This window comes from Phascolarctos cinereus, unplaced genomic scaffold, assembly GCF_003287225.1.
Source record: "Phascolarctos cinereus isolate Bilbo 61053 unplaced genomic scaffold, phaCin_HiC Scaffold_9;HRSCAF=440, whole genome shotgun sequence".
Taxonomy (NCBI): domain Eukaryota; kingdom Metazoa; phylum Chordata; class Mammalia; order Diprotodontia; family Phascolarctidae; genus Phascolarctos; species Phascolarctos cinereus.
Genome location: NW_027556402.1, coordinates 67,310,612 through 67,327,201, shown reverse-complemented (window position 1 = coordinate 67,327,201; position 16,590 = coordinate 67,310,612). Strand labels below are relative to the sequence as shown.

General features: G+C 35.0%; 1 protein-coding gene across 6 annotated transcripts in view; it reads left to right on the top strand.

Annotated features, from left to right (window-relative positions):
• TRAPPC11 (trafficking protein particle complex subunit 11) overlaps positions 1-16,590 on the top strand; it is an 89,195-nt gene that overhangs the window by 31,087 nt on the left and 41,518 nt on the right. For all 6 annotated transcript variants that reach the window (XM_021007598.1, XM_021007597.2, XM_021007599.2 and 3 more), the window contains 7 exons: positions 49-110; positions 997-1,129; positions 2,144-2,274; positions 4,936-5,091; positions 6,229-6,416; positions 6,536-6,684; positions 13,667-13,788. In XM_021007598.1, coding sequence (XP_020863257.1) covers positions 49-110; positions 997-1,129; positions 2,144-2,274; positions 4,936-5,091; positions 6,229-6,416; positions 6,536-6,684; positions 13,667-13,788 — 941 coding nt within the window. The remainder of the gene's footprint in view (positions 1-48; positions 111-996; positions 1,130-2,143; positions 2,275-4,935; positions 5,092-6,228; positions 6,417-6,535; positions 6,685-13,666; positions 13,789-16,590) is intronic.

Here is a 16,590-nt window from a genome sequence, read left to right as displayed (position 1 = left end):
AAACTTTAATCACTTGTATGCCTTTTTTTCAATCCTCTTTCTTATTAGCTTCTACCCTAAAAGATGACCAGAAATCTCGAATAGAAAAGAACCTCATGAATGTTTTAATGGTAAGATCTCATTTTCTTTCTCCCCAAAGCTACCTTTCTACTAAACTTCCCTATTTCTTTTGAGGTTAAAACTATCTTTCCGGTCTCTCGGATTTACAATCTTAATGTCATCCTTGACTTTGCACTTTCTTTCACTTATATATCCAGTCAGTTGCCAAATGCTGTTGTTTCTGCTTGTCTCCACAATTTCCCTCACATCCATCCCCTTCTCACTAACCACAGCTACCTCCTAAGTGCAGGCTCTCATCACCTCTTGCTTAGAGTATTGCAGTGGCTTCCTAATTGTTCTCTCTATCTTATCTCTCCTCAGTTTAATCCATCCTCCATCTAGCCGCCAAAGGGATTTTCCTTAAACATTCTGCACTTGTCAGTCTCCTACTCAGTCAACTCTTGTCCCTATTACCTCTGAGATCAACATTAAGCTCTTCCTGACTTTTACATATTTCATAACCTGACCCCAGCCTCTTCAATCACTCTGTCCAAACTGGCCCCCTCTTACTTTCAGAAGCCCTTCATATCCCACCTTAAAAGATGATCTACACCTTTAATAGAATCTCTCATTTCCTTTGAGACTTAGCTCAGGCACCACCTTCTGCACAAAACTTTTCCTGATCTCTTCCAGTTGCTAATGGCCTTATTCCCAAACTACCGTGTGTTTATTTTATATACACATATATGTACACATTATCTCTATTGATCATGTGTAAGATTCTAGAGACAGGGATGTTTTGTTGTTGTTATTGTTACCCAGGCATCTTGCACAATTCCTGACAGATAGTCAGTGTTTAATAAATACTTAATGATTGATAAATTGGAAATCTCTCTTTTTTCAGTTTTCTTCCTTTGATATAAAGCGAATTAATTGTGTAACTTTGTATTGGTACAGAATGAAAATCCTGATCCAGAACCTGATTGTGATATGTCAGCTGTGAAAACCGCCCAAAAACTATGGGCTGATCGTGTTTCCTTAGCAGGCAGCAATATTTTCACAATAGGTGTCCAGGATTTTGTGCCATTTGGTAAGTAATGAATGATTGTATTCATAGAAATGACTCCTGTAAAATTATTATATTCAGGAAAAAAAGGGTACGTATACAGTCAGAGGAAGAATTTTCAAAGTGATATATTTCATAATCAGCTGTTCTATATTTCCCTTATTTCCCTATTGACTTTTTTCCTATGACACTCTTAAAAATGATAGAGTGAAATACCACTACTACGTGTGTATCCCAAAGAGATCATTAAAAAGGCGAAAGGACCTACCCGTACGACAATATTTATAGCAGTTCTTTTTGTAGTGGCAAAGAATTGGAAATTGAGGGGATGCCCATCAGTTGGAGAATGGTTGAACAAATTGTGGTGTATGAATGTAATGAGATACTATTGTGCTATAAGAAATGATTCACAGGCAGATTTCAGAAAAACCTGGAAAGAGTTACATGAACTGATGCTGAGTGAAGTGAGTAGAATCAGGAGAACATTATACATAATATGCTATGATCAACTTTGATAGATTTAGTAAGGGACCTTACAAATTATCTACTTCTTGTACAACAGAAATTCCTTTTCCAGGTAGTTTGCATTCTTGAGTTTACTTATTAAATGCTAACCTGCTGTGTATGTTTGTTTCTACATTGCTAACTTTTATAATGATTGCTTATTGTAGTGTAGTTTAAGATCTGGCAACATTAAGCCCTCTCCTAACTACTTCTTTTCACTATATTTCTTGACAATCTTGACCTTTTTTTACTTCCAAATGAGTTTTGTTATTTTGTCCAATCCTGTAAAAAAATTCTCTTTTTTCATTTAAAATGAAATACAGCACTGGGTCTTCATTTTTAAAAAGTTCTGTTTTTACTTCTGTGTCTCTGAACTGCAGTTGTATCTATTGAGATTGGAATGATTTAAGTGCAATAAAAATGTCTACTATAAATGCATCCTTTCTGAAGAATAAGTTTTGAAGAAAAAAATGAACGTAGGACTAGTGTCTGGCAGTATGTGACTTCTCTTTTTTTTTTTTTTATTATTTCTAGTACAGTGCAAAGCCAAATTTCTAGCCCCAAGCTTTCATGTGGATGTGCCTGTTCAGTTTGATATTTACCTAAAAGCTGATTGTCCACATCCCATCAGGTTTTCCAAGCTCTGTGTTAGCTTTAATAATCAGGTAATATGTTTTTGATTTGTTTATTCAGTTGGTGGAAGGGGAAGTGTCTTATTTTAATGAGGATTGCTTTAAACTAGTAAATTTAATATATTTTAGTTGTTGATGAATTTGTAATGACAAAAGAATTTCTGTGTGATCAACCTTAAAATGAATTCATGTAGCAAATCTTGTTTACAAGCAGTTTAACTGCCTTTACAACAAAATGTTGATTTGCTATAAGGAAAAACACTATCTTGATTGTAGCTTTTATTCTTGTGCCACATTTCTGAAAGCTAAGTATTTTATATGGCACACATTATTGTAAGGATAGGGTTGTTAGAAAGCTGTTTTCTTTTTTTAATTACTAATTCCAATATATTTAAAATAAATACTCAGAACAAACTAATTTATATATCTTAACATCTTTGAAGCCTAAACTTTTTGAGCATATGCTAAAATTCTGTGGTTTAAAATTATTCAAAATGTAAATTATAGCTCATTTACTTAAATCAGCAAATGCTTTATTTCCTAAAACTTGCCTGATACTTTTGGTGAGGCAGTCAGGATTAAGTGACTTGCTCAGAGTCACACAGCTAATAAGTGTCAAGTGTCTGGGAGCAGATTTGAACTCAGGTCCTCCTGTCTCCAAGGCAGGAGCTCTATCCATTGAGCCACCTAGCTGCTTCTTGCCTGATACTTTTAATCAAGTATTCATTGAGTACCTCCAGTGTACTTGGTCATATACAAGGCTTTGCAGAATATATAAAAGTATAAATGTTTTATCTTCTTAATCAGATTGCAGAGACCAAGACAAACATGAGTGAAATATTAGTGAGTAATATTGGTTATTAAGTGCTACATTGTGGATAGAATCATTTTTAGATCTGGAAAGGAGCTTAGGGGCCATCTTTTCTGACCCCCTCATTTACAGTTAAAGAAACTGAGGCCCAGAGAAGTTACATGCCTTACAAAGGTCAATGCAGGTAGGAATAAGAATATTAACTCATGTTAAAGTCATGCTTTAAGATTGGCAAAGCCTTTTCCTCACAATAATCCTTTCAGAGAGATAGTATAATTATTCTGATCATGCACTTGAGACTGATTGTCTTAGACGTTCAATAATTTGTCTGTGGTCATATAGCTAATAAATATTCAAGCCATAATTAGAACTTGGTATTTTGACTACCAGCATGAGCATTCTTTTTATTACACTGTACTAATTCCCATTGAGGTAGGCTTTGAAAGACGGATGGGGTTTGGGTACACTGGGAGAGGGAACATATTCCAGGGAAAATGAACTGATGCTAAAAAAAAATGGGGAATATAAAAATGTAAAAAATGTTAACCTTGATTGTTAGTATTTCCTGTAGTAAGAAGAAATTGTAGAAGTTTAATCTATATAAAGCTTTTACAACAGCCAGAAAGCCAAAGAATTGTCTAGAAATCACCTTAACCCACAAGTGTTTGACATCCTTGCCAGGTGAAGAGAGATGATAGCCAAAGGCAGTGCCAGATTACAATACCAACTCATTTGTAAATCACTGCAAAGGAGCATGCGGAAGATTATGAAAATTCTGTTTCCACAAAATAGCAAGCAGCAGTGGGAATGAAAACAAGCCTCAAAAAACCTTGGCATGATACCCAGCTAAGTCCTCTTATTTCATGAGTGTTTAGAGATGAAACCGACAGGACAATTAGATGCAAAATGGAACCATTATAGGATAAACCTGGATGACCTCTACAGTCCCTTCCAGCTCTAAATCTCTGGTTCCATTTGTTTCTCTCACCAGTGACAGTAGAAACATCACATTTCAACTCAGACACTGGAGTATTTGTAGATAGGAAGTGATCAGTAGATTCTTTCAGTGTCTTATTTTACCCTCTGGTTCTAGGCTATCAGGGCAGTTTTCTTTGATAATTTCTTGAAATATGATGTTCAGGTCTTTTTTTTTGATTGTGACTTTCAGGTAGTCCACTGATTCTTAAATTGTCTCTCCTGGATCTGTTTTCCAGATCACTTGTTTTCCAATGAGATATTTACATTTTCTTCAGTTTTTTTTTTATTTTTAAAATTTTGTTTGATTGATTCTTGATGTCTCAAGAAGTCATTAGCTTCCACTTGTCCAATTCTAATTTTTAAGGAGTTATTTTCTTTGGTTAGCTTCTTTATCTCCTTTTTCATTTGGCTAATTTTGCTTTTTAAGTTATTTTCTTCAGTAAATTTTTGTATGAATATTTTCATTTTTTGTGCTTCCTTTATCAAGCTGCTGAGTCTTTTTTCTCATTTCTTTTCCCCAATTTTTCTTCTATCTCTCTTATTTGATTTTTAAAGTTCTTTCTGAGCTCTCCTAAGAATTCTTTTTGGGCTTGACATCAATTCTTATTTTTCTTTGAGACTTTGAATGTAGGCATTTTTACATTGTTGTCCTCTTCTGTTTGTCTTTTGATAAATATAATTAATTTCTGTGGTCAGGTTCTTTTTTTTGGTCTCTTTTTAAATGTCAGTGACTCAATTGGGCAGGATATCTTTAATTTCCTCTATGATTTATTAATCTATAAATGTCAGTATTTAACATTTTACAATGTTTTTAAGGTACATTGATATCATTAGATGGAAGACACTTATATTGTTCTAAATTGAACTACATGATTTGAGATTGAAATTTACAATCCCTTATACAGGAATATAACCAGTTCTGTGTGATAGAAGATACACAGCAAATGGGTGATATTTTGGAAAATTCAACCCAAGGAACCATGTGTCTAGTTCCTGGTAAAACAAGAAAGTTTACCTTTAAATTTGTTGCAAAAACTGAAGATGTGGGAAAGAAGATTGAGGTTAGTTACTGAATTTGAAAATGCTTAGATAAGGGTATGTCATGATTAAATGGACTGATAATTCTATATCTTTCATGTATGAACATTCCTTTGCATATTGCATATCATAAAAAAAGGTAAAATTAAGTTGTGTTTGAGTAATAGGTAATTTAATCTAGAATAATCAAGATGTCTTATCCTTTTCAGTCATTTGCTTCTTAAAGTTTTATCTGTGTTGATTGAAGAGGAATAATCAGATAATCCTGTCTCTGGAGCCATCTGTATTACAGAATCATAGTGTAGTTTGGCCAGTTAGCATACTTAAATATTTCCACCTATGTTTTCACTGGTTTAGGTACTCCCTCATTGACATTTATCACTTCTCCTCCATGACTTAGTGAAAGGTCTTCAGGGACTTAATGAAAGATCTTCAGGGATTTCTTTGGTATACAAATTCATTACCTTACAGCCAGTCTGGTGGTGATTTGTCCCACACCTGGAATGCCCTCAGACAAGGGCCATCCAGACTGTTACTGGGCCTGATCTCAAATGCCTCTACAGCTTGGTGTAGGACCTGCCAGAACTTACTGTCCCTTGGCATTAGTCATCAAGAGCTTATGGCAAGGTTTCAGAATAGGGCTTTTGTAGAAGAGGATATGCAGGCAAATGTTTATAATAACAACAAAAATAAGATGGCTTTCTCATTTTGGATTTGAAATTTTAAGTTTCTTAGTTCTAAGATCCAGAATGATTGGCTACATTTATCCCAAATGTTTGATTTTTTTTTTTTACTTTTTGAGTAGACAGTTCCACCAAAATAACAATTACTACTTTTATTTTTAGCTTTGTTCTTATTATTTTAATAATAAAACTTACACTTTTTAGCTGAAGTTAAGTAGCATTTTTTAGAAATCAGGATACTATTACTTCTGTGAAATGCTGGGTTTGCTTCCCCCACCTCATATACACACTGTGAATTTGAATCTCTCTCTTTTAATCAGTAAAGAATTTCATGGTATTTGTTGTAAATACTGGAAGTCAGATATGTGAGTTTAAAGGGTAAGGGCAGTACAGCCGTCAAAACAGACCATAGCTGTGACTGGGGTTGAGGTTGTCAAATGTGTGAAATGGATCTTTTCAGACAATTCTTTGTTTTAGATTTCCTCAGTGGATCTAATCCTGGGCAGTGAAATTGGAAGATGTGTGATTCTAAGTTGGCAGGGAGGCGGAGGAGATGCTGCTTCCTCCCAAGAAGCATTACAGGCTGCACGTTCTTTCAAAAGACGACCCAAGTTACCAGATAATGAAGTTCACTGGGACAGCATAATAATTCAAGCAAACACCATGTAAGTCTTCTTTGCTAGTCAGAATTAAGATGTGATGGTTTTGTTTTATTTTAAGAAAACTTGTTCTAAAAAATCAATTATCTATCTGTGTTTGAGATAATATGTATTTTTTTCCAAAGGATCATTTCCAGAGTCCCAAACATTTCTGTTCATCTCCGACACGAGCCCCCTGCCCTGACTAATGAGATGTATTGTTTGACTGTCACCATTCAGTCACAAGAGAAGACCCCAATCAGAGATGTGAAGCTTACTGCTGGCTTGAAACCAGGTATACTTTTCCTCTTCTCTATCTGAAAAGGGACATAGAGGAAACAGAAATTTAAAAAAGGAATGATTAAAGAGATATTAGATCAAAATCCAAAGGCTGAAAAATTGGAAGGTCTCTACAATTTTAAAAAATGTATCTGGAAAATAGAGCTCAAAGAGAGAGTCCAGTAATCATTGGTCTTTTTGTCCCTCTCCTCTACACCCAATCCCAAAGAAACAAAACGCCTAACTACCACATTTCAGGACTTCCTAAAAGAAAATTGTCCTGAAGTACTAGAACTCAAGGGGTAAGTGTAAATTGATAAAGACCATAGCATGCCACCAGAGAGGAACCCTAGATTTGTCTTAGCCAGACATGTGGTTGCCTAGCTATAGAGTGGTCAGGTCAAAGAGGAAGTATTGTATGGAACCATGAAGAAACTGATAAAAAACTAAAGAACTTTTTAGAATCATTGAGAACTACTCAGTACAATAGGAAAGGAAAAGAAGATTAGAATGTGCTTTATGGAAAAGTAAAGGCAAACCATTTCCCTCAGAGGAATATTTAGTACTGCAAAGTTGAACATGATCTTCCAGGAAGTAGGAAATAGGCTTTTGAAATAGTTGACTTATAAGCATTTCTGTTGAAAAAGCTGTAGTTGGGTTGGGCATGATGATGCTTACCTGCAATCCTTGCTGCTGGGGAATATGAAACTGGTGGTGCACTTGAGCTCAGGAGTTCTGAGCTCTAGCAAGATGGGCCAGTTTGATGTCCACATGAAATCTATCTACTACTACTATACAACATGAGAGTAACAGACCACCAGGCTGACCAAAGAGGCACTGCTCTGTTTGGCTTCATGACTTGAATTAGAGCAAAGACCTGAGTTCAAGGATTTACAGGAAATTGATACTTGGGAAGGTAGTGCAAGCATGAGCTTTATTAGTATGCAGTGCAGCAAGCAGGCAAAAACAACAGCACGCGCATACACACATACACACACACTCTATATGGCAACAGATGGATTTGGTCACATGGGACCAGAGTCACTCAAATGAGGGAGATATGTACAGTGGCAAAATCTCGATGGGAGAAGTCACCTGCTCACAGCGGGGTTTGGGTAGGGAAGTTTTATACCTTAATAATGGGCTTGGTTAAGAACAGGTAATTAATGTGACAGCTAACTAATCCCAAATATGGGAGGGTAATCAAACCCAGGAGTGGCGGGGAAACACTCTGAGTCACTTACTGATACCAGACTTAGATGGGGAAGTTTCCTAATTGGAATCAAAAAATAGTTGAGGGTCCAAGTCCATAACTGGAGATCTTAGAGATGGGTATTGGCACATAATCTCTGGATTTAACCGTGAGCCTCGTCCAGTCAGGACAGTGTTCATTAGGGCCACATAGCCTAAAGTAGCTCCACATTAGAGTCCTGTAACTTATACTGCAACATCAAACAGTATCACAATTATTACAGGCAGATTGGAAAAACAAAACAGGATAAGGCTTCAGTGCTGATCATTATTGGAATCAGACCAATGAGTGGTTGCTGTACTTCCAGCCTAGATACAATCTCTGAAAGCAAAGGAAAGAAAAGAAAAAGCTAGGACTGCTCAGTCTTTGAACTATAAATGTAGTGTACAAAATAAACTTAAGAAATAACAAGAAGAGATAAATAAGAAATAATAAGAAATAAAAAATACACAAATTTGTGTAGCTCAAAAGAGCTAGGTAATAATTCACTGTTCACGTATTGTTAGCTCTTGGTTGTCTCATTATGTCTAAGAATAAATTGAATCCAGAGAAACTCTGGACCTGGGTTCCCAAAACACACACACACACACACGCACACACACACACACCCCCCATGGGAAAATAAATCTTTTCATCGAATATCTCTGGTAAAAACTTGACAACCATGATACACATACATGTTATAAAACCAAAAGCCATTCCTCAATGGATAAGTGGTCAAAGGTGTAAACAGTCATTTCTGAAAGAACTGCAAACTATAGGCAGCTATGTGAAGGAATGCTCTAAAATAACAATAATAATAATACTAATAATAGAAATGCAAATCAAAACAACCCTGAAGTTTCACTTCTAGCTAGTCTTACTACTAGCAAATTGGCAAAGATGACAAAATATGAGAATAATCAGAGTTGGAGGGGTGGTGAAAAGACAGGCACACTAGTGCATTGTTGATAGAACTGTGAATTAGCACAGTCATTCTGGAAAGCAATCTGAAATTAAGCCAAAAAAAAGTAACTAAAATGTCCATATTCTTTGAGCCAGAGATTATACTTCTAGGCATATACCCCCCAAAAAGTCAGTGACAAGAACATCATCATATACTTCGAAATGGTGATAGCAGGACTTTTTGTGGTGACAAAAACTGGAAACAGAGTAGATGCCCACTGATTAGGGAATAAAAAAATGGTACATAAATGTAACGGAATATTACCATGCTATAAGAATCAGTGAACAAGATGAATACAGATACATGGAAAGATTTATATGAACTAATGCAAAGTGAAATAAGGAGAACCTAAAAATAAATAAACAGATACACACAGTGACTACAACAATGTAAATGGAAAGAACAGTGGCAGCAACAAAACAGCTGAAAGTCAAATACTGTTTGACTCTGAACAAGAGATATGAAAGACATCTGCTCTTTTGTAGAAGTGGGGGACTGTGGGTATGGGATAATGCAGGTGATGTCAGACTTTTAAAAATATATTAGCTTTACAGAAAAAATTTTTTTCTCTTCATGTTTTATTATCAGGGATATCTCACTGGCAAGTAATAAGATTATTTTCAGAGGAAGGAAAAAATAATGCCACATGTTTTCTTCGTGACACACTTGTGAAACTGAGAATCCAAAATAAAAACCATTTTTAGGAAGGTAGAGAAGAAAGAGGAGAGAGAGGAAGAGACTTCTTGAAATTGGAATATGATGAGTGAAAGATGGAGTTAGGAAAAAAGAGGCCTCTAATGAACCGTAGTGTTATGTGGGACAGGTGAGGTAAGGTATAAAAAGGATTATATCAATAGAAGTAAAATAATAGTGGTCAGAGAAATAGGCTAGAATAGGAAAAGGGGAGAGTAGTATCTGAGTGTGAGAGCAGGTTAAGAAGAATATTGCCTTGCATCATGCAAAACAAGCAGTTATCAAAGAGGAAGGATGAAGAGGAATGGGCCTGAGAAAGGAAAGTGTGGGATCAATTTTTCTAATCAATCTAAACTTCACATACTCAGCAATTTTAATTTTTTTAACTAAAGAAATATTGTCTGTTTTTTCTCTCCGTCAAATCTCAATAATCCTAGCTATAAATGTTAGTGAAATAAACTTGTCCATTAAATGGAAGATGATATTAGAACACATTAAAAAGCAAAACCTAGTAGCAACATACTTAAAACATAGTTTGATTCAGAATTAAAATGACGGATATGAGTAAGATGTATAATGGCTTACCCAAATCTAAAAAAGTAAGAGTGGTGATTATTTTCAACCTGAAAAATGAATGGATATAGATTTATAAATATAAATTTATACAAAATTAATATAAATTAGTTTACAGTATATATAATATATACTGTTATATATTACATTATGTATAAATTAATGTAAATAATTTATATAAAATTAATATAAAAATAAATTTATAAATGTAAAAATATAAAAACCTAAATTAATAAAATAGGAAATAACTAATCTAAAGAATATAATCTCAGAAGTGGAACAAGTCTAAACAAATTCCCAGAGTGGAAAAACATTAAGCCATTGTTCTTATAAATATCAAATTTATAAATGAATTCTGTAAATATTTAAATGACAGATAAGTCGTACTGTATAAGTGGCAAAAATAGAGAAAGAAAGCATCTTATTTAAATTCCTGAGACAAAATAGTACTGATGTCTTAACTAAGGAGAGAGAAGAATATAGAAAACTGTCTTTTGTCTTTGTTTCCCTAGTACCTAGTATAATGCCTTGCACATAGTAGACATTAAATAAACGTTCACTGAATTAAATTGAATTGAATATTACTGGAAAAAAATGTATTAATGGAGTCTGTAGGAATTTTTAAAATTGTACAGTGTCCAGTTTGGATTTATAGTAGAAATGCAGGGATGGTTCAGCATTATGAAAATGATAAACATTAATAACAAAAGTAATCAACATATAATTATATCCAAAGACACAGAAAAACCCAGTGACATGAAGTATAAGACTCATTTATGTTAAAATCAGTGGAGAACCTATCAATAAAGACCCTTTCCCCAATACAAAAAACATATATATCTAAAACCAAATTTTGGCATTATTTGTAATGGAAATACACAAGAAACTCTCTCAGTAAGATTAGGGATAAAGCAAGAATGCATATTGTCTCCGCTATTATTTGACATAGTGTTAGAAATACTAGTTGTAGCAATAGAACAGAAAAAAGGAAATTAAGAGAGTAAGCATTGCCATAGAGGAGGCAAAATAATTTCTATTTGTAGGTGATGTGCCATTAACTGGAGAGCTCTAGAAATCACTAAAAATTGGTACAACTTTAATAAATAGCAGGATTGACATAAATCATAAATTTTTTTGTATATTGCTAGCAGTACCTACCAGGAAGAGAAAATTTAAAAAATGTTTTAAATGTGTATGAATTATCCTGCAGAGAAATATGTGGGACTTATATAAATAGAATGACAAAGCAATTTTTACAGAAATAAAAGAACAACCTCTTTCAATCAGCGAGAGATTCAGTGTTCATGACTAGGCCATGCTATTTGTATATGGTAAAATTGTTTATCCACAGATTTAGTGCTATCTTAATCAGACTAATAAAGAGGTATTGTCTGGAGTTGAACAAAATCATGAAATTCTTTTGGAAGGATGAAAAGGCCAAAGGGATAGGATATAAAAGGACATAAGGGAAAAAAGGAGGAAGGCATGGTAGTTCCATATCTCAAACTATGATGAAAAATAATTATGAAAACTTATCTGATACTAGATTAAAAAAAAAAGTGGGTAGACCAGATGAGCAAGACCTAGAAACAAACAAATTGTTCAGAACAGTCTATTGTCCCATATACTCAAGACCACCAGCTACTGAGAGGGCACTCTTTATTCACCAAGACTTGTGAGAAAAACTGGAAAGTAGTTTAGTGAAAAATTGGTTTCATTCTCTCTTATGTTGTTTATTTTTATTTTTCTCTCAATTACATGTAAAGAAAAGATTGTTAATGTTCATTTTTTAAACTTTTGAGTTTCAAGTTCTCTTCTTCCTCTCTTCCACCTTCTCAAGAAGGCAAGCAATTTGATATAGATTACGCATGTGCAGTCATGGAAAACATTTCCACACTAGCTATGTTGCAAAAGAAAATACAAACCAAAGAAAATTTATAAAGTAAAAGAAAAAAAATGCCTCAATCTGCATTTGGACTCCATCAGTTCTTTTTTTGGAGGTGGATAGCAGTTTTCATGATAAGCCTTTTGGAATTGCCTTGATCAAAATAGCTGAGTCATTCACAGTTGATCATCACACATTATTACTGTTACTGTGTACAACGTTCTCCTTGTTCTACTCATTTCACTTTGTATCAGTCCATGTAAATTTTCCCAGGTTTTTCTGAGAGCATCCTGCTTGTCATTTCTTACAGCACAATGGCATTCCATCACAATTATATACCACAACTTGTTTAGCCATTCCCCAATTGATGGGCATCCCCTTGCTTTCCAGTTCTTTTCCACCACAAAAAGATGCTGTATCTATTTTTGTACGCATAGGTCCTTTTCCTTTTTCTTTGATGTCTTTGAGGTACAGAAATAGATTTAGTTCTGCATCTTACATCATATACAACAATAAGCTGCAAATAGAAAAACTATCTAATTATTAGAACACATCATAAAAAAGTCAAAGACTAGAAAGTTACATCTATAGCCATGAGAAGAATTCATAATAAGACACAAGATAGGCAACATCACGAAATACAAAATAAGCCTGTTTATAAAATTAAACTTTTGCAACAAGTAAATCAGTGCAATAAAATCAGAAGAGATTATAGATTAGAAAAAAATGCATTAGATATCTGATAAATGTTTCATATTCAAAATCTACAGGGGGTTGACAGTTCTGTGAGACTGAATCATTTATCAATAAATGCATGTTGAAAGGATATAGACAGTTTATAAAAGAAGTGTAAACTGTCAAACATCAACTGAAAAATATTTCAAAATTACTAATAGTCAGGGACAATTAAAATAACCCAAGTGTTACTCTGTTCATCAGGCTACAAAGATGCTGTTGAAGGCTCTGTGGGAAGACAAGCAAGCCAGTTCACTGCTGGTAGAGCTATTAGTTGGTTCAGTTATCCTGGAAGGTATTTTAAAATTATGTCAGAAAACCCACAAAATTATTCGTATCTTTTAACCCGCGAAGATAATAACCTCCACGTATAAGAATATTCATAGCAGTATTATTACGATAACAAAATATTGGGAAGAAAACATGTACACTGTGGTTGAGAAATGGCTTTACAAATTATGGCAAAGAAGTATAAAAGAATGATGAATATGAGAAAGTCAGTGAAACACATATATAAACTTTGTATGAAATGAAGAAAGAGCCAAAAGAATATGCAGACAATAATTTAAATAAAATCAGCATGGAGAGACAACAGAATTCTAGTTAAATACAATAGTCAATGTTAATAGCATACCGTTAGTATTAAGGGACATCTCTTTCCTTTTAGCAGTTGATAAACTGACCTTTGTGGGGGGATGTACTTTATTAGGGAAGTTTGGGGTCTATTAGATGTGTCAAAATGATATTTTTTTAAAAGAAAAAGCTGAATTGAAGTATCACGGTTATAAACAGTCCTTGATTAACAGTTAATGGGATTTAGTACTCTTTACATAGTAAGCGTTGTTATTTTGTCTCCCCATTATTGTGACAATATGACTACTTTTATTTTTACATCATTACTTAAATGTTTTCAGGACAAGATGCCAATCTCACTCAGAAAACTCAGGTGACTCTTCACGGAACAGAAATGTGTGATGATTCCTACCCTGCTTTACTTCCTGATATTCCCGTTGGAGATTTGCAGCCAGGGGAGCAGGTAAACGTTTTGGCCAAGTGTGATTAAGAAAGAAAAAGCTTAATTAGCCTGAGAGGAAGCATGGTGTAATGAAAGCAACGGATTTGGATTGAGGAGATATCACATGAAAATTCTGCTTCAGACCCATGCTAGCAGTACGATTCTTATCTAGCCTCTCAACTGTTCTCTGCCTCTTTTTTCTCATCAAGTAAAATGGGGATCATGTTACCCGTAGAACTTTCTTCAGGGTTGTTATGAAGATCAAGTGAAATAATGCTTGTAAAGTACTTCTGTATATCATTGTTACCATATCAAATCATCAGTGACTACTGAAATGATAACAGAATTCCCTGAGACCTACAAATGACTTAGCTTCTTATATTTTTTTTTCTCTAATAAACTCTTGGTAGAGTCCTGAAGTTCTCATCTGTATAGAACAGATGTTGGAAGTTCCAGGTCATGTTACTAATAAATTAGCTACAGGACTAAATATTTTCTTCAGTCTTTACTAAAAAAAACCAAACCTCCAAAAAAGGACTTATCTTCTAATAGAGCAATCGCAGTTGAATCCATAAGACAAGAAAGCAAGAAACCCAATAAGGTAGCAACAGCCTTATGAATTAGCACTGGAGAAGGCTGATCCTTAACGTATTCATTCAGTACCTCTCCTGCAGCAGCCTCCATATTTTATAGGAATGCACAAATCAACACATAGGCTTGTGTTTTGGGATTCACATATAGATTCTCCCTCCTACGAGCAAATCCAGCCCTCATCTCGTCCCCCCTCCGATTGTAACAGGCAGCAGACATTAACTACCCGGCCCATGAGAAGAAGTAGACTTTCTTCTGCCTGGGGCAGCCCCTACATTAAGGAGTTCTGAGGCTATAAAGACTCTGCTCAAAATATCTACTTCTTGGGGGCAGCTAAGTGGCACAGTGGTTAGAGCACTGGCCCTGAAGTCAGGAGGACCTGAATTCAAATCCAGTTTCAGACCAAACACTTGACACATACTAGCTGTGTGACCCTGGGAATGTCACTTAACCCCGATTGCCTAAAAAAACCCAAAAACAAAAAAAAACCCTCCTTCCCCCCAAACTGCAAAAAGTGGCAAATGCTGATTCAGCTCACCCAGAGAAAGAAAGTACAGATAGAACTAGGGCAAGGGCCAGCGTGCCGTGCAACAAGCCTGAACAAAAAGGACTCAAAATCCAACTGATGCCAGTCCCGTCTCCCAGTGGCTGCTTGGGGCAGAGACCAGACTGGTGAAAAGTAAGTTCCCTAATGTGTTAGGATGCTTAGGCAGTTTTGCAGTTCAGCACACAATGTATGCCCAACATCAAAGGGGAAGAATCAAAGTGAGAGGGGAATGTATTTTTTAACAAAGCTAAAACCAGAGATTTCAAGAGGAAGAAAGTTAAATTAAAAACCTAGAGCACAACTAGATAAATCAACATTGTACTAAAATTAGGAAGAAGGATGACTACTGAAACATCAAAAAGTTACAAACTTCTCTCAATATTACGAAACAAAAGAAATTGAACCAATACCTACTGGCACATGCCTGTGGAATCACAAGAGAACATGAAACAAGAAAATGTTCTAGAATGTCTCAAAAGAAAGATGGAGCATATAAAATAACATGTTAAAAGAGAAACAATAATAGAGCTTAGTACCTGCACAACATAAATAATTAGCAAAGTAGGAAACTTAAATCCACAGTAGTAAATTTCTCTATAGAAGTGAAAGAGAACAACAGATCAGTAATACAAGCATATTGCAGTGGGGGACAATCAGGAAGAATAGAAGAAAAAGGCAATAATGCTGAAAGAATATACAATATACAAGCAAAAGCCATTGATCTCAAGGACAGGATACATATGGGCAATTTAAGGATCATAAGTCTTCCAGAAGAACACGACAGATTTTTTAAAAAACCTCCCCAGAACTTGTGAATACAGAAACCAAAGCACCAATTGATAGAATCCACATCCCTTCTGTGAAAAAGCCATTTGCTTCAGGCTTCAAACCACATAGTGGCTAATTTGAACAAATCCAGTGAAATTCTGCAGAGGACCAGGAGAACAGATGTTGGAACTAATACCTGTAGTTTAGGGAAGTAGAACTGATGAAATAATTGATTCTGTGATTTAAAAGACTTTTCTAGTAAGCATTTTCTTCTAGTGAAAATTTAGTGTTCATGTAGAGTTCTAAAATATAATCAAAAAGAAGAGCAAGAAAACTATGAATTTATGATAGATCTGAATTAGACTAAGCTGGTTAATATATATTTTTCTCTTAGGCTCTTGGATCATGTTATATGTTTAAACTAGAAATGTTGTTCAGTTGTTTTACGTTCCTGTCTGACTCTTCTGACCTCATTTTGGGTTTTCTTGGCAAAGATACTGGAATGGTTTACCATTTCCTTCTCCAGCTCATTTTACAGATGAGGAGACTGAGGCAAACAGGGTTACATGACTTGCCCAGGGTCACACAGCTAGTAAGTGTCTCAGCCAGATATAAACTTAGGAAGATGAGTCTTCCTGATTCTGGGCTTGGTGCTCTATCCACTGTGCTGCCTAGCTGCCCTAAAAACTAGAAATGTCAAAGTTAAAAAAAACAAACTTTTTTTTGCAATGTTATCCAATGGGCAAAAGCAATGCATTTTTAACATTTAGTTCTGTAGGTATTTAGAATATCTCTGTTTAGGGGTACTCAGCCTGAAACCCTAGAGAGGCAGTATAGTGTAGTAGAAAGAGTCTTGTAATAAGTTCTTTGAAGGCTGGGACAGCCTTTTGCCTCTTTTTGTTTCTCCAGTGCTTAGC